We start from the raw sequence: 23,577 nt of genomic DNA, 5'->3' as shown, positions 1-23,577 counted from the left end.
ACTTTTCATTCTTGAAACGAGTTTAACTATTAAAAATTCCCTCTTTCCTTTTCTGCATAGATTCTTATCAATTGTTGTCACTCCTTTCTCTAAAGCATCTCTAATAGAGCATTCTTTTTTCTCCATCTCTGTTGTTAGACTCTTGGTTGATGTTTTGGTAATCTCTTATCTCCTCTACAGTAACTTCCTTCTCTCTGGCTTCCCTGAACCTCATCTATCTCCCCCCCCTCCCCCTCCTCGCCCTTTATTGAACACACTGCTGCCAAGATAAGTCTTACATCTCTGCTCTTGCAGGGTGGTAAACTGAGGCAGTCCATGGTAAGAACCCCTATTCGCTAAGAACCCCTATTCAATCATAAAATCTGAGACGGGCCTGTAAACCTAACAGGACGGGCAGTTAGCATGAATTAGCATGACCCTGGGAAAGGCACGGTCGCCCTGGCAAGCACATTCCAAGGGGCCGTACCAGATGACACAGACTGATACTGAAACAGCCTTGCTAACATGTTTTGCTTTAATCCTTGATAAAGGGCCCATAAACTCATGGATCACATCAGCGCAAGGCACCATTAACTTCTTCACAGACGCATCATAATTTAACTAGACAAAAGTTGCCATTTAATTGTCTGTTTGTTTATGTTGGCTTATTTAGCTTATTAAAGAAAACTACTTGTATTAGAGATAAGGTGTTTTACTGACGATGGGCGGAGATGCTGTGTAACCTTCTTCGCTTATTGGCTTACGTGCTCATTTCGTCTAGCTGCTAGAACCCATCCAACGTCTTCACATCCGTCCATCAGCCCCGTATATAATCTATTTTAATGTTTTGCTTAGGCAGTGTTCACCAGCCTAATTAGCTGAGGGAGACTCCACCAGCGTTGTGTGCAATAAATCCTCTTGCTTGTTTCACCGCATCCAAAGTGTCCGGACTTATTCCCAACAGTTCTTCACTAACTTCTTTCTTTCCACACTAAATCCGTTCCCAGGTCACAATTCCCTGCACAAATCTGCTCTAACCTGCATCTCTTATCTCATTGTTTTCCTTCCTCATTCTAACTCCTTCTGTTTTCTCAATCTTCTGTCTTGGTTGTATAGGTGCTGAAACTAGAGGCGTAGCAGTATCCCCTGACTTGAAGTGGTTTCATTATATACAAGGTTTACAGTTTGGTTCAATGGCTCTCAGCATTCCCACTATACAAACTGTTCCACCACCACTGGTTGATTGATCTACTTGCTTCCAACACCTGCTGATTTTATGCCTTCTCAAATCAATGTTTGCCAAACACACACTCTGCTCCTTCAAAAAGTACTCCACAAAGCACTCCAGAAATGTCCATACTGAGTTTATTTTCTGATCATATTTCACAGTTTTACGTCTCCTCTTGCCTTTAGGCTGTAAACCTCTCTAGGACATATGCACTTATTTATATGGCACATTTAACACTCTGTACAATGCTGTATATTTTTAATGCACTATGTAATTAACAAACTTTTTCATCAATAGGAACAATTCGACAGGTTGAACTTCTCTAGTCTGGCACTCTCTGGTCCAGCAATAACTGTGGCGTGGCCATAACTTAGGTGTGGCCAAGTTTCCCATATCCCATAAAATTTGTTTACAGCTACCAGTCCTGGCTTTTGCTATTCTATGCTGTTACTTAGCTCTAATTTACCCCTAAATTCCTTCTAAGAGCCTAGTAAGCAATGGAAGTGTTGCTAGACAATATTGACTTCTCACGGTCCAGCAAATTCTCTGGTTTGGTACCAGACAGGTCCCAAAGGTGCTGGAATAGAGAGGTTCAACCTGTACTATGTCCCTATTGTATGAAAGCAAAGTTTTTTTGTTTATTTGTTTGTTCGTTTGTTTGTTTGTTTATAAGTACTTACAGGTTTCCTTGGATCCGTCTCTACAGAAAAATGTTCAGGATTGCTGTTGACAATTTCCAGTTCTAGGGTTTCATATGTAGGATTAAGCAGAGGGATATGCATACGGACCCATCTTAAAGAAAAATAAAATCCGAGTAAGGTATTATAAATTACTACGCTTGTTTCATTATTGTCTAATGTGAAACTTTTGTGACTTTTACTGATTTGAAAAAAGAATTAAGCTTCAATATATTTAATAGTCCTTAAACCTTAGTCCAGCCAGTATTTTTCAGCACACTGGACTAACCACCTTCTCTGTGCTTGCTTATGAGTTGCCATGTGACCTAAGTCCTCCCATTTCAAATTAATTTTTTTCTATGTCATTAGTAAAGTACACTTCCAAGTCATCCTATGTGTACCCTTCTTTCTTGTTGGATTTTCTGGCTTCCAACTCAAAGCCATAATTGGTAGTCAGTTATGATCCATTTCTAATTCATGCCCTAGACACTGATGTCTTCTCTTACAAATTATTTGTGGTAGAGGCCGCACATTAGCCATTTTTTGACCTCATCATTTGCTTTAATTTCCTCATAGCTTACTTCTAATGTTCTCCATAAGCACTTATAATAAAATGCATCCAACTTCTGAGTATCTGTTTTCTTAAATTACCAGATTTCATTGCTGTAGGTTGCTATGGCTACAACAACAGCTGAGTAGACATTTAGTTTTGTATGTAAGGATATGGTATTAAGTTTTCAAATACTCCTAAGTTTATTGAAGGCTGTGTTTGTTTTTCTGATCCTTATTCTTATTTCCTCAAAACATGTACCACCGTGGCTTATTGTGCTTCCAAGATATTTGAATTAATCTACACCCTCTCTAACAGTTCATCCTCAGTTTTGATATTTAAATCTATATCTCCAATGACTATGGTTTTACATTTCTTTATATTAAATCAGTCCTACCTTTCCCATCATTGCTTTAACTTCATTTGTGCATGATTGAAGTCCTTCAGCATTTTCATGTAAAAGAGCAATGTCATTGGTGAAATCTAGATCGAGTAATCTCGAATGATTCCACCTTAAGATGTATTGATTATTCTCACATCCCTTGAGGCCATAATTAATGAGGAGAAAGAACAAGAATGGAGACAGGATGCTCCCTTTTTTTACCTATCTTAATTTCAAATGACTCACTTAATCTTCTATCCATTGTAATACAACATTTGGAGTTAGTATAAAATGCCTTCATTACGTTGATCTGTTTCACTGGAATTCCACACTGCCTAACAATTTTCCATATTATATCCCCATTTATATGCACTCACTTATGTTTAATAGTATTAACAAGTAATAGCTATTAAATATATTATGCTTAAGTTCTGCAATACCTGCTTGTAATTACCTTAAGTGACCACAACTTCAGTTTTACTTTCATGCTCTATTCTCTTTGATTTAAGAACTCACTTTCTAGGAGTAGGACTATTTTTGGTGTCACTCATTTTAGCCATGTGGCTGATTCTAACTTTTAAACCATCAGAAAGATTTGATAGCAGAAAGTAAAATGATTACATTTTTACTTTACCACACATTTATAGTCCATAGGAAGACTACAGTATCTGCCCTTAGAGAAAATAACTGCATAGAAAGTAATGATAATCAGACGATAAATAATTATACCTGCATTTCCTCTCCCTCTAAGTAATGGTCAAAAAAGCTAGTAATAAAATTATATCTCCAATAAGTTTTGATTTACTGGCACTAAGCAATATTTCTTCTTGATCATTTTGTAACCCTGAACATTCAAACAAGACTCCTGTTCTATGCTTGACCATTTAAAAGCAAATTCTCCCACTGCCTCCGATTCACTCCCCTCACTCCTCCCACACAAAGAAAGACAATTTCATTTTACACAGTGGTGGCACTGCTTCTTACAATGTAAAGACTAATCATTATATTTAAAATGTAGAGTATGGATTTTAGTCAATACTGTGACTGCCATAGAGAAAAAGTTGCATTACAGGGGTTGTGGAAATGGTGTGCTTTAAATCAGCCAATACTAAACCTTTCAATCTGTACTTTAGTCTTCTCCTCTGATAATTAAAGCAAATATATGGAGATAGGATGTGTTCTGTGGGATATGTTATTTTCCAAGAAAAATATCACTAGCTATTCCAAGATTCCTATTATGCTGACCATACTACTATAATATAATAATCCCCATGTATGAGGATGTTAACCATAAATCACAAGCTAATTATACTAGCAAGGGACATATAAAATAAAGGTAGATCAGCGGAAGTGATAATTAAGGAAAAGTCTGAAAAATGTGTCACACACTTTGGGTTTGTATTCATTCAAGTACCTCCAATACAGAGAAATCCATCTAACCAAATCTGTAATAGGTTAACTGACTTTGATACATACATTTTTCCCTTAGTAAAGGCAGTTAATCCCATCCAAACTGTAAGAATTGTTTGTAAAAAGCAATAGCCCATTAAGGGAAAGACATGTCAATCCAATTTCATGATTGTGACTTGGCGTCCCAATCTTGAAATGTCCTCAGTGCTGCAGTCAGCCACCACCATGTATGTTAAAAAAGTGTTCATTTCGGTGGGGTTACACACAAGTCTAGCATTCCACACAGGTATAGAGGTTTACATTGTTAGGGCCTAAACCTACCATATTTGAGAAGCAGTTCCCTCATGAACTCCCTTGGAGGATTTCTCAGAGTCTCAGGGATAAACAAGAATAAATTAGACTTACATATTCCCTAGGCCTAAACTATTACTTTTCAGTAGAGAGCCATAATGTTGCCATGAAGCAGAGGACCCAAATGCTATGACTGCCTCAAAATGAAACTGATTATATATAACCATTTAATTACACGACTAAGTAACAATAAGATATGGGAACTTTTATGAGAGGCAACCTAAAACATTTCAAAGCCAATTTCTTTTTTAAAAGACAACAGTTTTGTGAAAAAAAAATGTTATTGTCCAAACTATGCATATCCTTTTGAAATTTTGCAACCCTGCTCTCTCCTTTTTGATTTTTGAAGCAAAGAAATACTTTAGGGGGGCAGATAAAGGAAGAGCTTCTGTTATATGGAGAGTTGCACCACATTCTTAAATACCAAGTCATTAGTGTACCAAAATATTATTTGGAAATATTACAAAGCAGGTATATATATTTTTAAAAGCAGGATAATCAATTCATAGCAAGCAACTTAATTAACAACTTCATAGTGTATAGTTTAAAATATAAGGTCAGCTGCTATTTGAAATATTTCAGTTACATTTATTAGAATATAGATTTTTATAAATAAACTTACTTGAAATTCAAGTGTCAACACACACACAAACATGCATGATTTTAATTTTAATTTAAACGATAAATACAATAGTTCATTGATTTAAAAGTATCTGAAATATTCTTTCACATTAATGGCTGTAACCTGCATAGTGCTCTGACAGTTTTATAAACAGCTTGCAGATATGTGCATATGAACTTGTCAAGGAGCTCAAAGTAAAATAGCATTTTATAATTGCCATTTAAAACAAAAACTATCCTGTTCATTTAACTAATAGAGATAATTAAATTTTAACAACAGTTAATTGCTTTAGCTTTTAATCTATATTTAATGACTGATATTTCAAATTCATCTCATTTTTCTCTACAGCTATTATAAAATATTTATTATGCATCCTGGAGCTTTAAAATATTATTATAGTATATTTTTTCCTGCCTAAAAACAATTCATTCTTAGTTGAACAATGAAAAAATTATGCATTTTAATTAGTTGTTAAAGATTTTTTTTAAAGTAATCACAATTCATTGTGAAAGGTAAAAATACAGTTGTGATTAATTATAGTTTTATTTGCATGTTAAATAATAATAGAATACCAATTTAAATTTATTATAAATATTTTGGATGTTTTTCTATATTTTCAAATAGTTTGACTTCAATTATAACAAAATACTTTGTGTATACTGCTCACTTTATTATTATTTGTATTATAAATATTTTCTCTGTAAACAAGATTAAAATTTGTAAATTGAAGCATGAAGGAGCACACAAATGCAATGCCAGCTACAACAGTGCCATAGACTCATGGACTCATAGATTTTAAGGTCAGAAGGGACTATTATGATCATCTAGTCTGACCCCCTGCACAGTGCAGGCCACAAAATCTCACCCACCCCTCCTAGAATAATCCTCTCACCTATATCTCAGATATTGAAACCTTCAAATACTTTGAAGACCCCAAGATGCAGAGAATCCTCCAGCTGTGATCTGTACCCCATGCTACAGAGGAAGGCGAAAAACCTCCAGGGCCTCTTCCAATCTACCCTGGAGGAAAATTCCTTCCCGACCCCAAATATGGTGATCAGCTAAACCCTGAGCATGTGGGCAAGACTCATCAGCCAGACACCCAGAAAGTTCTCTATAGTAACTCCTATCATCCCTCCATTGACCTATTTCCCACTGATAATGAATGGTCAATTAGCTACCAAGATCATGTTATCTCATCAAACCATCCCCTTCATAAACCCATCTAGTTTCATCGTGAAACCAGATAGATCTTTTGCCACAACTACTTCCCTTTGAAGGCCGTTCCAGAACCTCACTCCTCTAATGGTTAGAAACCTTCGTCTAATCTCAAGTCTAAACTTCCTACTAGCCAACTTATATCCATTTGTTCTTGTGTCCACATTGGTATTAAACTTAAATAATTCCTCTCCCTCCCTGGTATTTATCCCTCTAATATATAAAGTGCAATCATGTCCCCCCTCAGCCTTCTTTTGGTTAAAGTAAACAAGCCAAGCTCCTTGAGTCTCCTTTCATAAGACAGGTTTTCCATTCCTCGGATCATCCTAGTGGCCCTTCTTTGTACCTGTTCCAGTTTGAATTCATCCTTCTTATACATGGGAGACCAGAACTGCACACAGTATTCCAAATGGAGTCTCACCAATGCCTTGTATAATGGCACTAACACCTCCTTATCCCTACTGGAAATACCTCGCCTGATACATCCCAAGATCGTATTAGCCTTTTTCACAGCCATGTCACAATGGCGGCTCATAGTCATTCTATAATCAACCAGGACTCCGAGGTCCTTCTCCTCCTCCGTTACTTCCAACTGATATGTCCCCAGCTTATAACTAAAATTCTTGTTATTAATCCCTAAATGCATAACCTTACACTTCTCACTATTAAATTTCATCCTATTGCTATCACTCCAATTTACAAGATCATCCAGATCTTCCTGTATGCTATCCCGATCCTTTTCTGAATTGGCAATAGCTCCCAACTTTGTGTCATCCGCAAATTTTATTAGGACACTTCCACTTTTGGTGCCAAGATCAACAATAAAAAGATTAAATAAAACTGGCCCCAAAACTGATCCCTGAGGAACTCCACTAGTAACCTTCCTCCAACCTGACAGTTCACCTTTCAATATGACCCGCTGTAGTCTCCCCTTTAACCAGTTGCTTATCCACCTCTCAACTTTCATATTAATCCCTATCTTTTCCAATTTAACCAATAATTCCCATGTGGTACTGTATCAAATGCCTTACTAAAGTCGAGGTAGATTAGATCCACTGCATTTCCTTTATCTAAAAAATCTGTTACTTTCTCAAAAAAGGAGATCAGGTTGGTTTGGCACAATCTACCTTTTGTAAAACCATGTTGTAATTTGTCCCAATTGCCATTAGCCTCAATGTCTCTAACTACTTTCTCTTCAAAATTTTTTCTAGGATCTTACATACTACAGATGTCAAACTAACAGGCCTATAGTTACCCGGGTCGCTTTTTTTCCCTTTCTTAAAAATCGGAACTATATTAGCAATTCTCCAGTCAAATGGTACAACCCCTGAGTTTAGAGATTTATTAAAAATTTTTGCTAATGGACTTGCAGGTTCATGTGCCAGTTCCTTTAATATTCTTGGATGAAGATTATCTGGGCCGCCTGATTTACTACCATTAAGCTGTTCACGTTTGGCTTTTACCTCGGATATGGTAATATCTACCTCCTTATCTTTGGTCCCATTTGTTAACTTACCATTAACCCTAAGCTCTTCATTAGCCTCATTAAAGACTGAAGCAAAGTATTTGTTCAAATATTGGGCCATTCCTAGATTATCCTTAACCTCCACTCCATCCTTAGTAATTAGCGGTCCTACTTCTTCTTTTTTTGTTTTTTTTCCTATTTATATGACTATAAAACCTTTTACTATTGGTTTTAATTCCCTTTGCAAGGTCCAACTCTACCTGACTTTTAGCCTCTCTCACTTTATCCCTACATGCTCTAACCTCAATAAGGTAGCGTTCTTTACTAATCCCTCCCATTTTCCACTCCTTATATGCTTTCTGCTTTTTCTTAATCACCTCTCTGAGGGTATGTCTACACTACAAAGTTAGTTCGAACTAACGGACGTTAGTTCGAACTAACTTTGATAGGCGCTACACTAGCGCTCCGTTAGTTCGAACTTAATTCGAACTAACGGAGCACTTAGTTCAAAATAGGTAAACCTCATTTTACGAGGATTAAGCCTAGTTCGAACTAGCTAGTTCGAATTAAGGGCTGTGTAGACCCTTAATTCGAACTAGTGGGAGGCTAATGCTTCCCAGGTTTCCCTGGTGGCCACTCTGGCCAACACCAGGGAAACTCTATTGCCCCCCTCCTGGCCCCGGAGCCCTTAAAGGGCCACGGGCTGGCTACACAGTTTGTGCCAGTTGCAAAGCTGCCAGCACCCGTGCCAGCAGACCCTGCACCTGCCACACCATGAGCCAGCCACCCGAGGACACCCAGCCCTCCACTGCTCCCCAGGACCAGCCTGGCGGCTCCTAGGAGCCTGCCCTGGGGCGCAAAAGGCGGGCGCCCGCTTGGTCAAGTGCGGAGATCGTGGACCTCATCGAGGTTTGGGGGGAAGCCTCCAATGTCCACGATCTCCGCACTAGCCACAGGAACGCGGCAGTCTACGGCCGCATGGCTGCCAGCCTGGCCGCCAGGGGCCACCAGCGCAGCTGGGAGCAGGTGCGCTGCAAAATCAAAGACCTGCGGCAGTCCTACTCCCGGGCCTGCCAGCCAGGGGCCGACCCGGAGGCATGCCCCCACTTCCACGCCCTGGACCGCCTCCTGGAGGCTCATGCCGTCCCTGCCCCCCGGGACGTGATAGACCCCGGGGCAGAAGGACCGCTCCAGGAGATGGAGGAGGAGGAAGAGGGCTCTGAGAGCCAGGAGCCTGCCGCCAGCCTGCCTGGGACCCGGGACCCCCAAGGCACCCCACAGAGCCGCTCGCCTGTGTCGTCCGAGGCCGGGGAGGTGTCCACCTGTGAATACCATCGTGTTCCCCTTATGTGTACGGGGGGTTGGGGCGAGAGGGAGCCCCGGGACCGTGCGCCTGGGCCTTGCCCACCAAGGAGCAGCAGCTGGGGATCCTGCAGGGGCCCTGGCCTTGCAGAGGGGAGCTGGGTTTCACACACCTGGGCCTCTGGGGTAATTGACCGCTGGTCTTGTTGTACCACAGCTGCAGCACCAGGGCCTGCAGGGCACACCACACTGGCTACAGCAGCTGCCCGTGCCCGGGCAAGCAGGAGAGCCAGGAATGAGGAGGAGTACCAAAGGCGGCACCTCCGGTTCATGGACCACCAGCTCCGCACCCAGGACCACTGGGTCCAGGAGGACCTGAGGCTGCGCCGGAGGAGTCTGGAGGCCCTGGAGGAGCAGGGCCGTGCCCTGCGAGGCCACCTCCAGAGCCTGCTCGACCACTTCCCATTTCCTCCTCCCCCTGCTCCCTCCCCCTGCTCCTCCTGCTCCCCCTCCTTCTCCCGCTCCTGCTTCCTCCACACCCCCTGTCCCTCCAGCCCCCCCCCTCCACAACCATTTCCCACCGACGCCCCCGGACCCGCAGTGTGGCGAGACAGGAGAGGCAGCCGGACTCCCACCACTGAGCTTTCCTTTCCCTTCCTCCGTTCCCTCCCCTTCCAGCTCCCTCATCCAAGGTTTCCCCCTCCCCTCTCCAACCCTCATTCCTCCCTTCCCGCACCCAGTTCTGTGAAATAAACAGACATTTTTGTTTCAAAAACAGGTGTCTTTATTTTACAGTAGGTAGGGAGGGGAAAGGGGAAGGGGGGTAGGGTGGAAGAAGGCCCCAGTGGGGCATGCAGGGAGAGGTCAGTCCTCCTCCTCCACCAGGAAGCTCTCCCGCAGGGCTTCCCGGATCCGGACGGCCACCCGCTGGGCTTCCCGGATGGCGGCGGTGCAGGGCTGACCGTAGTGTCCAGCCATGTGGTCAGCCTCAGCCATCCAGGCTGGCAGGAAAGCCTCCCCCTTCCGCTCACACAAACTGTGGAGCACACAACATGCTGCCACCACGGGAGGGATGTTGTGCTCGGCCAGGTCCAGATGGGTGAGGAGCCATCGAAAGCGGGCTTTCAGTCGCCCGAAGGCCCCCTCCACCACAATGCGGGCCCTGGTCAGCCTGGCATTGAAGGCCTGGCGGGAGGGATTGAGGTGCCCCGTGTAGGGCTTCATGAGCCAGGGCTGCAGTGGGTAGGTGGCATCCTCCACCAGGCACACGGGCATGTCCACGTCCCCGACCCTGATGTGGCAGTCGGGGAAGAAGGTCCCGGCCTGCAGCCACTGGCACACGGAGGAGTTGCGGTACACCCGGGCGTCGTGTGCTTTGCCGGACCAGCCCACATTAATGTCCGTGAACTGGCCCCGGTGGTCACACATGGCCTGCAGGATCACGGAGAAGTACCCCTTGCGGTTGACGTACTGGGACGCCTGGTGTTCCGGGGCACGGATGGGGAGGTGTGTCCCGTCGATGGCCCCCCCGCAGTTGGGGAAGCCGAGGGCGCCGAATCCCCGGATGACGGCGTCTGGGTCGGCGAGGCGGACCACCCTGCGGAGCAGCACCTGGTTGATGGCCTTGACCACCTGCGGAGAGAGACAAAGCAAAGCGCCAATCAGTGGGGCACCCGGGTGGCTGGGAGCGTTCGTGCCCTGGCAGTGCCCCACGCCCCACTCCCGGTAGCAACCCCCCTGGCGGCGTGTAGTACAGCCGGGACAGACCGACCCCTCCGGTGCAGGACGCTTTCGCCTCCTCCCGCCCCCCCTTTGTCCCTGGGGCGGCCCATCCCCTCCTCGCAGCCCCCCTCCCCTCCGGCTCGGTGGCCGACAAGTGCCATACCTGCATGAGCACTGCTCCGACAGTGGATCTCCCCACGCCGAACTGCTTCCCGATGGATCGGTAGCTCTCCGGCGTGGAGAGCTTCCGGAGGGCGATGGCCACACGCTTCTGGAGGGGGATGGCGGGCCTCATGCGAGTGTCCCTTCTGCGCAGGGCAGGGGCGAGCCACTCGCAGAGCTCCAGGAAGGTGTCCCTCCTCATCCTGAAGTTCTGGGTCCACTGTCGGTCCTCCCAGCACTCCAGGACGATGCGGTCCCACCAGTTGGTGCTGGTGTCCAGACGCCAGACGCGGCGGGGCACGCCGGTGCTGGGGCGCCGCCGTGGCTCCTCCACGGCCCCCAGGGCAGCCAGGCAGAGAGTCAGGGGGCTGACGTGCACCAGGTGGTGCCAGGCAGCCTCGAGCCATTGGTGGCAGCCTTGCAGCAGCAAGTCCAGAAAGTGCACCAGAAGGTGCAGGGCGAGCTGTGGCTCCATGTTGCCACCTGCGGCGGCCCCCCCGAAGGGAAGCACCGACACAGACGGGCACAGAGACCAACGCTTTGCTGTCCCTCAGCGAGGTTGGCAAGGAAGCAGGAAAAGCTGAGAACCGGCTGTCAAGGGGGGGTCCCTTTAAGCTCGAGCCTCAGATAGCCTCAGACAGCAGCCACACAAAGCAACTACTGACCTGATGCCCTGCCAGAACCTGTTTCAGCTGCCCTTAAATGCCCCCCTGCGTCCAATCAGTGTGGACGCGCTAGTTCGAATTAGCAAAACGCTAATTCGAACTAGTTTTTAGTTCTAGATGCGCTAGTTCGAATTAGCTTAGTTCGAATTAACTAATTCGAACTAAGTTAGTTCGAATTAGCGCTGTAGTGTAGACATACCCCCAGATGCTTGCTCATCCAGCTTGGTCTAACACACCTGCCTATAATTTTTTTCCCTTTTCTAGGGACACAGGCTTCTGACAGCTTCTGCAACTTTAACTTAAAATAATTCCAGGCCTCCTCCACTTTAAGATCCATAATTTTTTTAGTCCAATCCACTTCCCTAACTACAGTAAAACTCCGATGGTCCGGCATCTGACGGTCCGGCACTCCTGATGGTCCGGCACCATCAGGAACCCGGAAGTGCTCCAGGCAGCTGGACCATTGGAGCTGCTCTGCCCCCAGCTTCCCCGATTCAGCCGCTGCTAAAACTGACCAGCGCTGAATCTGGGAAGCAGGGGGCAGAACAGCTGGAGTGCTGCCGGGTAGGTCCAGTAGCGCTGCCCCTCGGGGCTGCGGGACCAACCCAGCAGCACCCCAGCTGTCCCGGATTCAGCTGCTGCTGAAATTGACCAGCGGCTGACTCCAGGAAGCCCGAGACAGAGCCGCTCTGCCCCAGCTTCCTGGAATCAGCCGCTGGTCAGTTTCAGCAGCAGCTGACTTGGGTACACCTGGGACAGAGCATCTGGGGTGCTGCTGGGTTGGTCCCTGCAGCGCCGAGGTTTGGCACTACCAGAGCAACCCAGCAGCGCCCCAGCTGCTCTGTCCCAGGCATCCCGATTCAGCCGCTGCTAAAACTGACCAGGGCTGACTCCAGGAAGCCTGGGGCAGAGCAGCTCTGCCTCTGGCTTTCTGGAGTCAGCCGCTGGTAAGTTTCAGCAGCAGCTGACTTGGGGACACCTGGGGTAGAGCAGCTGGGGTGCTGCTGGGTTGGTCCAGTAGCGCGCTGCGGGACCAACCCGTCAGCATCACAGCTGCTCTGCCCCAGGTGTCCCCAAGAGGAGCTGGGGTGCTGACGGGTTGGTCTCACTGCGCCAAGGGTCGGCGCTACCGGACCAACCCAGCAGCACCCCAGCTGCTCTGCTGCAGGCGCCCCCGATTCAGCCGCTGCTGAAACTGACCAGCAGCGGCTGAATCGGGGACTCCTGGGGCAGAGCCGGACTATCAGAAAGGAGGGCTATGAGGGGGTCTGGGGTAGCATTCCCCCACCCCACCCCAGACCCCTCATAGCCCCCCTTCTGATAGTCCGGCATATCTGATAATCCGGCACCCCCTGGGTCCTAAAGGTGCCGGATTATCGGAAGTTTACTGTAATTTCCTTAATTTACTAAAGTTAGCTCTTTTGAAATCAAAAACCCTAGTCTCAGATTTATTTTTGTTTATCCTCCCATTTAATTTAAATTGAATTAGCTCATAATCACTCGAGCCAAGGTTGTCTCCTACAACCATTTCATCTATGAGGTCCTCGCTACTCACCAAAACCAAATCTAAAATAGCATCCCCCCTTGTTTGTTCAGCAACTACTTGATGAAGGAATTCATCAGCTATCACATCTAGGAAAACCTGAGCCCTATTATTATTACTAGCACTTGTTCTCCAGTCTATATCTGGAAAGTTGAAATCTCCCATGATTACGCAGTTTCCATGAGTATTTACTTCATTAAAAACATGAAAGAGGTCTCTATCCATGTCCAAATTGGATCCTGGTGGTCTATAACACACCCCAAGCACTATCCCAGGGGAGAATCTGATAGTTTTCTTCCCCAATGTGATTTTTGCCCAAACGGACTCTGTCTTCTCCATTCCATCACTTTTTATTTCTTTACAATCTACCTCCCACCTTTGATATCTTTGATATACAATGCGACTCCACCACCTTTACCCTTATTTCTGTCTTTCCTAAACAGCACATCCCCTTCAATACCTGTACTCCAGTCATGCCTAGTATTCCACCATGTTTCTGTTATTCCTATAATATCTGGTTTCACTTCCTGGACCAATAACTCTAGTTCCTCCTTTTTGTTACCTAGGCTCCTCGCACTGGTATACAAACATCTTAATTTTTGCTGTTTGGCTTCATTCACATTCTTTACCCAATTTGGCACGGACGTTATACCTCCAATATGACCTATTAGACTAGTATCCACCCCACCCTTCCTCATGTTCATTCTCCTACCCCCAGCTATATCCTTTCTTACTTCGTTTTCCTCCCTCTCAGTGTTAAAATCTGCGATGCCAGCTACAACAGTGCCATGTAAACATCTGTTCTCACTTTCAGATGGCATTGTACATAAGAAGTGGATAGCATTATCTTTCTATATGTATAAAAAAAATTTCCTGCAGGACAACAGAATGACATCATCATGTCACTCTGGGTCCTGCAGCTCCTCCCCCGTCAGCTACCTGGCCTCCTCCCTCCCTTCCTTACTTCTGCTGAGGGGCTCGGCCTGCCTGGTGCTGGGGCAGGGTGGCAGCCTGATGGCTTCCCCAGTCTCCCTGAAGATCTGGGGGCTGGGTGGAAGCCTCAGCCCTAAGGAGAACTGGGCCAGCCATGGCCTCAGCCCAGTGCAACCCCCACCAGCTTGAGGGGAAGAGCTGGGGCTGGCCATGCCTTGGGAGGGAGGGGAGCCAGGGGTGTCTGCCCCCAGAGAGGGGCATTGGTGAGCATAGCAAGCAGGGGGCACCACCTTCTAGTCCCCTGTAAATATAAACAAACTGGTTTGTCTTAGCATCTGGCTGAACAAGAAGTAGGACTGGATGGACTTGTAGGGTATGTCTACACTAGCTTGTTAGTTCGAGCTAGGTAGGCAAATGAGGGCAACCTGAGTGGCAAATGAAGCCTGGGATTTAAATATCCCGGGCTTCATTTGCATGTTCCCGGGCACTGCCATTTTTAAATCCCCCTTAGTCCGAACTAACTGCCCACGGCTAGACACGGCAGTTAAACGTTAATTTGAACTAAGGAGTTACTCCTCTGAGTAACAGTTAATTCAAACTAAGGAGTTAGTTCAAATTAACGTTTAACTGCCGCGTCTAGCTGCAGGCAGTTAGTTCGGACTAAGGGGGATTTAAAAATGGTGGTGCCCGGGAACATGCAAATGATATATAAATCCTGGGCTTCATTTGCAATTCCGGTTGCCCTCATTTGCCTAAACTAGCTCAAACTAACGAGCTAGTGTAGACATACCCATAGACTCTAAACTTTTATACTGCTTTACTTCTGAATGCAGCCATCTGAAGAGATTACCCACTTTGTGCAATAACTGAGGCTCTTCAAGATGGTGTCTGTGCAGATGGTCCATTTTAGGTGTCTTGGAACACTGCACTTGTAATCAGAAATTTCTAGTATAGGGTGAACCTCTCTTAACCAAGACTCTCTGCCCAGTGGCGATACTAAGGGAGGGGCTGGCAGTGGGGCTGGAGCCCAGCAGCAGGGCTGGAGCCCAGCAGTGGGGCTGCTGCCTGGTGGCAAAACTACCCAGAAAGACCAGGAGGCAAGTGGGGAGCCTGGCAGCACAACTGGGAGCCTGGCATCTAGGAGGCAGCAGAGCTTCCCCATGGGGCCAGGACTCCAAACATTGGGCTGCCTAGCAAAGCAGCAAAGAGCCCAATATCCCGGCTGCCACTCAGCCTGGCAGCACAGCTGGACCTCAGCAGGAGTCTGCCCTGAGTAACTGGGAGCCCAGCAGCGGGGCTGTGCTTGCAATGGCAGGGCTGCCATGGTGGGGCTGAGAGCCCTGCACTGAGGGGCTGGTGGCAGGGGAAAGCTGGCTGGGAAGTTGGCAGTAAGACCATGGCTAGGGGAGTCCGGTGGCTGGAGCGGGGGCAGAGCAGAAATGACCTTCCCTGGTCTGGCAAAATCCCTCATCTGGGACTGGTCAGGTCCCAAGGGGGGCTGGACCAGGAAGGTCCAACCTGTAGCAGTTCCTGGTTGGGCCACACACAAGCTGTAGCTGTCTCACACCAATCAAAGCAATTACATAGCTATCTTCAGCCGACCGTACTGCAGTTCCTTCTCTACCCCCAGCAAATTGGTGTGAAACTCCAAAGTAGAGGGGAGAAGGAAGGACAGTGAAGCACCCACAAGGACAACCATCTTGAAAAACCTCAGTTACTGCACAAGGTGAGTGTCCTTGTGGGTGCTCCACTGGATTGACTGTTGACCAATGTCCCTCAGTGGAGAGGAGGGCCTTCAGAGTTGGTTTACCGATGGTGGATAACACCATGAGTTTAAACTGAGCATCTGCTTCTGAGTGTAATTCTGAACGATAGTGTTTAGTGAAGGTATAGGCTGATGCCCAGGTAGCTTCTTTGCAAATGTCAGTGATAGGTACCCTATTGAGAAAAGCAACACACATTAGTAATGATCTGGTTGGGAGTACTAAAACTCCCAGTGAGGCTACATCTAGACTGCAGGCTTCTTTCGGAAGAAGCTTTTCTGGAAGAGATCTTCCGAAAAAACTTCTTCCGAAAAACTTCCACACTGCCAAAGATCATTGAAAAAGTGATCTGCTTTTTCGAAAGATAGTGTCCATACTTAATAGATGCTATCTTGCATTTAAGCTGTGATTACTATGGATGGAGTGGCCACCAGGGCACCTCTGCTTTTTCCTCTTTCCTCTTCTTTTGAAAGAACTTCCTCTTCCCCATCCACACACGCCTTTTTCTGAAAGAGTTCTTTCGGAAAATGGCTTCTTCTTCATAGAAAGAGGTTTACCAATGTCTGAAAAACCCCTCTGTTCTTTCAATTTAAAAAAAAACCACGACTGCAGTGTGGACGTAAGTGAAGTTTTTTAGGAAAAACAGCTGTTTTTCCAAAAAAACTCTGTAGTGTAGACATAGCCTGAGAGCTGCAGATTGGTGTTTAGCAGTATAAATGGCTACATTCAGATACCCATTTGAATAATCTCTGTTTTGAGATTGTTTGAGATGTCCTTTAAATGCTCTATTATGGAAATGAATACCCAAGATGACTTTCTGAATGTTTTTGTTCTTTCTTTGTAGAAAGGTAGCACTCTGCGAACATCTAGGATGTCAAGTGAGGTCTCCCTCCTGTCAGCATGTGGCTTCAGGAATAATATAGGTAAGGAAATGGACTGTTTTAAATGAAAAGTGGATGCAATCCTGGGTATGAACTTAGGGAAAACTTATAGGAATACTTTATCCTTAAAGAATGTAATATAAAAGGGGGTGTACTATCAAGCTACCTAATTCTCCCACTAATCTTGTGGACATAATGGCAACAAGGAAAGCCACTTTAATTGATAAGTACACTGACTAGCAAGTTGCAATGGTTTCAAATAGTTTTCCCAACAGACCACACAGAACATGGCAATAGGATATCAGAATGGGATAAGTGTTTTCTTTGGATTTAAGGAAGTGTTCTGTCATTGGATGAGAAAAGATAGTGACTCTAACCACCTTGTTATTATATTATATTATATTTATATATTAACAAGGTGTTTAGAACAAGGTGGTTAGAGTCACTATCTTTTCTCATCCAATGACAGAATGCTTCCTTAAATCCAAAGAAAACACTTATCCCATTCTGAGATCCTACTGCAATGTTGTGGAAGGAGGTGATGGCAGCCAAATGTACTCTGATGCATTGATGCATCTTATACATAGCCCATTTTTAAGACCCAGAATATAAGGATTCTCTGTATTGGGGCTAACTCTGGAAAGATATGTTTATCCTGGCACCAAGTGTATAAATGTTTCCATTTATGAATATATGTATTTCTTGTGCTTATTTGGCATGGGGTGGGTGAATAAGAACTCCAGCCCTTTTGCTGGCATGTGATACTTTTTGTCAGACCTCTTACACAAAAGAGGGGCTGTAACAGGTGTCTCCCAGATTATTTTTGTAGGCTCCATTGACAGGACTATCTTTGGCCCTGGGGATGCCCGGAGCATGTCCATGAGGTCATATTCGGTCTCTGGTGTTTGTGCTAACAAAATGGCCAGCAAAATGGCTAATAAAAACCCCTTTGAAGTGCTCTTGAAAATATCTGAAATCATCCTCAATAGTTGGGAGGGTGAGTGATGTTATATTTTGAACAGGTGATGAAGATGAGAAGTGAGTGGGCGGCACTGTGTTTCTTTCAGTTGAGTGCTTATGCTCCTCGCTCTAATTCCTGTTGTGTCTTTGAGGGTTCTGGGACAGTTGGTGGAAGGGACCATGTTGTTCTGGATCATGACAGATTAGGGAGCCTGATGTTTTAGGTCCTATACATTGCCCACAGATTCTATTATGTCCAGTTGGGAGGGAATGGTAAAGGGAGTAGTGCCTATGGTTGCTATACCAGCCCTGCATGTCTGTAGATATATGGTGATAAGAGGGTCTAGGTTTAGGTGAGGAATGCTGAGAAATTTATACTACTGGCAGATCATGAATTGAGAATATGGACAGATTATTCATGAGGAGCGGTTAGGACAGAATTTCTGGAAGTAGTAAATTTCAGGAAACAACTGAGCCTTTGCTGAACAGAAAATAGAGGGAAGTATGAAGCCAGGATCATGAAAAAGAGAAAAAGGTTAAAGCACAGAAAGAAGGTCCAGAAGGGTGCTACAAGTTATTTTAGACCATTTTGTTAGAGTTTATGTCATATACAATGTCTGCTACTGCTAGTTTGCTTTTACTTTATTTATAATGTCAGTACCTTCACCACTCTTCTTATGTTTTCTCCTATGCTGTGTGAGTGTCATATGCAGATGTGAATGCAGACACATACCTACCCAGATTTAATTAACTTAATTAACACTGGCACTAGAATTGACACATAACTTCTTTTGCTATTATATATACCCCAGATTCCGTAATTTCCACTCCAACTCATCTGATCAAGTGGGCTTTACCCACAAAAGCTTCTGACCTCAGAAATGTGTTAGTCTCTCAGGTGCTACAGGAATTCTCATTATCCGTGTTCATCTATTAGTGTGAAGGGACTAGAATCACATACATTTACTAGTAAAGTTACATAAAATTTCATCTGAAGGCAGAATCTCCAGTCATCACGAATTTCAAATAATATTTCAGACAGGCATTTGTTGTATTAACAACACTAATCTTCTCCAACGTACACTTTTATAATGCATACAAAATTAGGAATTGCCACAGGGAAGCAGACCAATTGTCCATGTACACTAGTGTGAAACAGTTGTCAATGCCAGATGTTTCATGTGAAAGCGCATAAACTCCTTACCCTATACCTAATTGGGCAAGTCTATACCTAGAAAGAAGATTTATATTTGATCTTGATTGGTGATAATCTTTAGATCTGAAAGCTGAGAGTGTACAGATTTTGCAATTTTATCCTATCAAAGCACAACTGTAAAGACTATTTTCAGCCATATTAATCCCATCTGCTGCAACTCATACATAGTTTGTAAACTGAAAAGTTTCTAAAGCATGTTTTTCAACATTATTCAAAAACATTCAAACATTTATGTATTATAAGATATGGAAAGGGGCAGTTATAGAATTTTACACATATATTTTATGTCCTATCAGTTCATCTATCCATTTACCAATGTGGAGAGACAAAATTTCACTTTACCCTTAAATTACTATTATTAACCTTGAATCTTAAGTTATTATTAATTCTTTCAACACATACATCACTAATCACATATTTGACACAGCTGAAGATAAAATAAAAACATTAAAATAGTAATCCAGGTTTTTGAAAATATTCAATACCCAACAGTTCCTTTCCTAAAGAGAGCTACTAGGTGCTGAGCACTGTTGATCATTTGGCCCCAACAGTGGGTGCTGAAAACTTGTGAAAAAAGTTGCATGTATGTCTTGAGTGTCAAATTACATTGTGGGAACGTAAGGCAAAATTTCATAGGAAGAACAAGACAAGAGGATCACTACTACATACATTCTATGGAGATGCACCACCTAAACAGTATCAGAGTTCTGTCATATACACTTTTAAGCTCTGCAGAAAAGAAGTTCTACTATTTCACACCTTTGGAGATGAGAAGGCAGGAAGCAGTATTCACCATTTATAAAGTGGGCCACTAGAGAAGGTCTATGTTTAGGGAAGAAAAATTCAATAAAATTTAACAGATAATGCTACGTTTTAATAGAGTATTCAAGACAACTTGTTTAATTCTATAATATTATAGCCAATTAGTTCATTTTATTATCGATTTATCATTGAGTTATTCGATGTTATGGTCAACTCACATGCTATTTTATATATCACCAATATAGGGTAAATAGATTTAAATTGTAGGATTATAGTAATATAAGGTTGACAAGTATTTAGGAGTGATGTCTGTGCATTAGGTATATAAGTAAAACACAGCAATGCCAAACCTACAGACTGAGGCTTTGAAGATTTTAGCTTAGCCATACTAGGCCATAAGCTTAAGAAAGCTTCACACGTGTGGGTGACCTAGTAATAACTCTCTGACCATAAGGTTCCAAGTTTACTGTAAAAGATGGGCCAATAGGTGATGTTACAGAAAAAGACTGCAACATACCGCAATGTACTGTCCAAGACCACAGGATACCTAATTGTAACATCATGGAATGTCTTGCTTTGACTGCAGGTTTCCATGGATGCATGTAGTGAATAGATGCTAATCAAGATAAAAGGAAATGAGAATCAACCTAAGAAAAACTGGGGAATATTTGTATAAGATATGAGGCATGGGCAAAACAACAAAGTAAAAGAAGTTCCTTGATTGGGTAAAAGTGGGAAGACCACATCGACCCTAGAACATCTTTGGGGATATGAGTATAAGAAGGAATTGCATGGGTTTTTGAAGGATTCATATATATGCAAGGCGATTTTTAACTTTATTTGTCGCTTCAATAAACCTTGTAGTACAAATAAAACTTTGTACTTGTGGTTGTGTCTGCAGTCACTATTTTTGATCTTTTAGCGTTCCTGGAGTCTGCTAAACTGCAAAAAGCAGCAGACATGATTTTCATTCTGTTGAGCTTCAAACCGTAGCAACAGGAGCTGAATACATGGTAGCTTAATTCAAACCTACTAAATTAAATTTAAGTTAAAAAAGGTCACTGTATCGATAAATTGCTACTAAATTCTTCAGCTGATTAAGAGAAAAAAATATATGGACCTTTATTATTTTAATTCCAATTAAATTACCATTCTACAAATAGAATTCAATATGTATTATATTAATGACACAATTTGTGAAAATTCGGATTATACAAGCTGGGCTCTTATTACTAAGGCAGCTAGGTGCTATGGTAACATAAATAATAAGACAAGAGTACATGTACATGTGTATTACTGGATTGAAATGTAATTTGCCAAAGTTCCATAATGCATACTTGTTTGTATGTTTTATATTATATATTGATTTCAAGGAACAAATTAAAGGATAATGCTATACTTACTTTCCAAGCTCACATTCTATTTCAGGCAATGTAGTTGGCAATGGTTTCTCTGAAGTCAGCTTCAGGGAATACCAAAACTCTCCAACCATCTCCGACAGGAATATGACACTGAAGAGAGAGATATAAACGAGCTCTGAGATGTCATTTTGTATAATACTCAAATTGATAAAAGCAGAAAATAGAATTTCAAGAAAAAATGAGTTCAATGAAATGACTCCTTTGTTAGCTAGTAGAATTTTCCACTAAGAGACCTAAATACCTCCATACATATAGTACTGGTTGAATCTTTCTAGTCCAGCACTCTCTGGTCCAGCAACATATATAGTCTGGCATGATTTTAGTTAGATGGATGTCCACTTATCATAGGTGTGGCCATATTTTGTGGGGTCCCATAAAGTTTGCTTACAGCCACCAGTCTTGGCTCTCAGTGTTCTATGCTGTTATTTAGCTCTAATTTACTCCTAAATGTCTTCTAAAAACCCAATAAGCAATGGAAGTGTTGGTAATGTGGCTAAACAATATTGACCTCCCATGGTACAGCAAATTCTCTGGTTCAGCACCATTCAGATCCTGAGAGTGTCGGACCACAGAGGTTCAAGCTGTAGTAACTGCGTACACCCATCACAAATGAAGTGATCTTTATAGAAACCCATGGGCAAGCAACAGGATTAATCTTCTTTTAACTCTTCAGTTGAAAAATTGCAGCTTTTTGCAATAAAAGCAGAAAAAACTAGAATACATCTCCTACTTTAACTTATAGGGAAAAAATAATGTAATTCAAATATCATGGCAGTTTGTAACTAGATCTTTGGGGGCCTGCTACATAATTTAAAAATAATCATTTTAGATTACTCCATTTTAAAAAGGAAAATACTTTTAAAAACTAACAGATCAAAATTGACATGTATATATAAGAACATGATAAATGGATATGTTTTAATGGCATATTCATTATTCTACCATCAAGTCTTTTCAGGACTGAAAGTAATTTATTGATATTTGAGATACTTATTGTAGTATATTTTTGCGGAAGGCATTTTAACACATTCATTCTAACTATAGATTTTCCTATTTCTCATTTTGTGACCAGGAGAATCACAATAAAGTTAAATAAAATTACAGTAAACATGTTAAACCATTCCAAAATATTTAAAAATACAATATGTAAACCTGAGCTGCATGAAGGATCATCTTCTGATTTAAAAAGAGATACGAGTTCTGCTTTATGCCTTTATAGGAGCTATGAACCAGACCGTTTACTGGTGCCACTTCCCTGGCATAAACTGGCTTTAAAAGATCACCCAAGTGTAAAGGTAATAGCACAGTCACCATAATGGATTTTTCAGCCCTTTCCTCCCAGTTGCACAGAAAGAGGTACTAGCCTGGATGTACCTGGCCATGCCAATTCCTGACAACAAATTCAAATCCCCAGAGATATTTGTCAGCGATTAAATGTAGGGCACACCTCAGGTTGCTCTACTATGACACAAGAAGGCCAGCTTTGCAACAGAGCAACGACAGAATCAGGCAGTGCAATAGTTATACAACCTTTGCACATGCCACCTTGGCCTTTATGCAGCAGATTAACTGAAGCCAAAAACTGCTCCATAGTTCTATCCATTTAAAAGCACATATCTTGTTATCTGGAAAAATATTCTGACACAGCAAATGAAATATATTTTCATTCTCAGCTTTGTATCCTTGTTCCTGGTAATTTTACTAAAATGTCAACAGTGGTCATTTCTATAAAATTATAGCCTCTGAAAGCAGTAGCACAACAATATTTGGGAGTATTCTATTCTTGGGAAAATCAATAAAAGCAATTTGAACTGTTTTGGAGACTGCTTATTTTGGTGATAAAAGCTCAAGGTTCACTGAATAGAGATAGGGCCCTACCTGCAACCATTACTATAGCTGTGTCAGCATAATCAATGGCTATTGTTTGGAAATGAAAGTCCTAGCTTTCAATGAGAACTTCAGCCAACTCATGCTTAATTACAATACCCTAAGAAAAAAATATCGTATAGGTCTGTAGTGTTCAACAGCCTGCCTTTAGGAGTTCAGCTGAGAAATATGATTAGTGGCAGCAACTGTGAAACCAAGACCAAATGGTCATCAATAGAGCCCTGCACAGATACAAAATTGTGTATCCACAGCTGTGATTGTAGCTGTAAAAATGAGCCATGGATATCTGCATCCACATCTGTGGATAAAGATACCCATAGAAATAAAGCGGATATACAAGGATTTGCAGGGCTCTAGTCATTAGACTTATCACTGGTAATTATCATACTGTACAGACTCCTCTGAGTTTCCAATGTGGTGAAACATCTATAATTTAAATCTTCTCCATAGTCATTAAGAAGATCATTTTTAACTAATG

General features: G+C 43.2%; 1 protein-coding gene across 3 annotated transcripts in view; it reads right to left on the bottom strand.

Moving 5' to 3' along the window:
• Positions 1-23,577, bottom strand: part of CFAP47 (cilia and flagella associated protein 47) — a 665,273-nt gene that overhangs the window by 140,728 nt on the left and 500,968 nt on the right. For all 3 annotated transcript variants that reach the window (XM_075913261.1, XM_075913262.1, XM_075913264.1), the window contains exons 53-54: positions 21,195-21,302; positions 1,888-1,999 (exon numbers count right to left, since the gene is read on the bottom strand). In XM_075913261.1, coding sequence (XP_075769376.1) covers positions 1,888-1,999; positions 21,195-21,302 — 220 coding nt within the window. The remainder of the gene's footprint in view (positions 1-1,887; positions 2,000-21,194; positions 21,303-23,577) is intronic.

This window comes from Pelodiscus sinensis, chromosome 1 (assembly GCF_049634645.1).
Source record: "Pelodiscus sinensis isolate JC-2024 chromosome 1, ASM4963464v1, whole genome shotgun sequence".
NCBI classification, from domain to species: domain Eukaryota; kingdom Metazoa; phylum Chordata; order Testudines; family Trionychidae; genus Pelodiscus; species Pelodiscus sinensis.
Note: the sequence above shows the minus strand (reverse complement) of the source record. Positions and strands in the feature narration are given on the sequence as shown.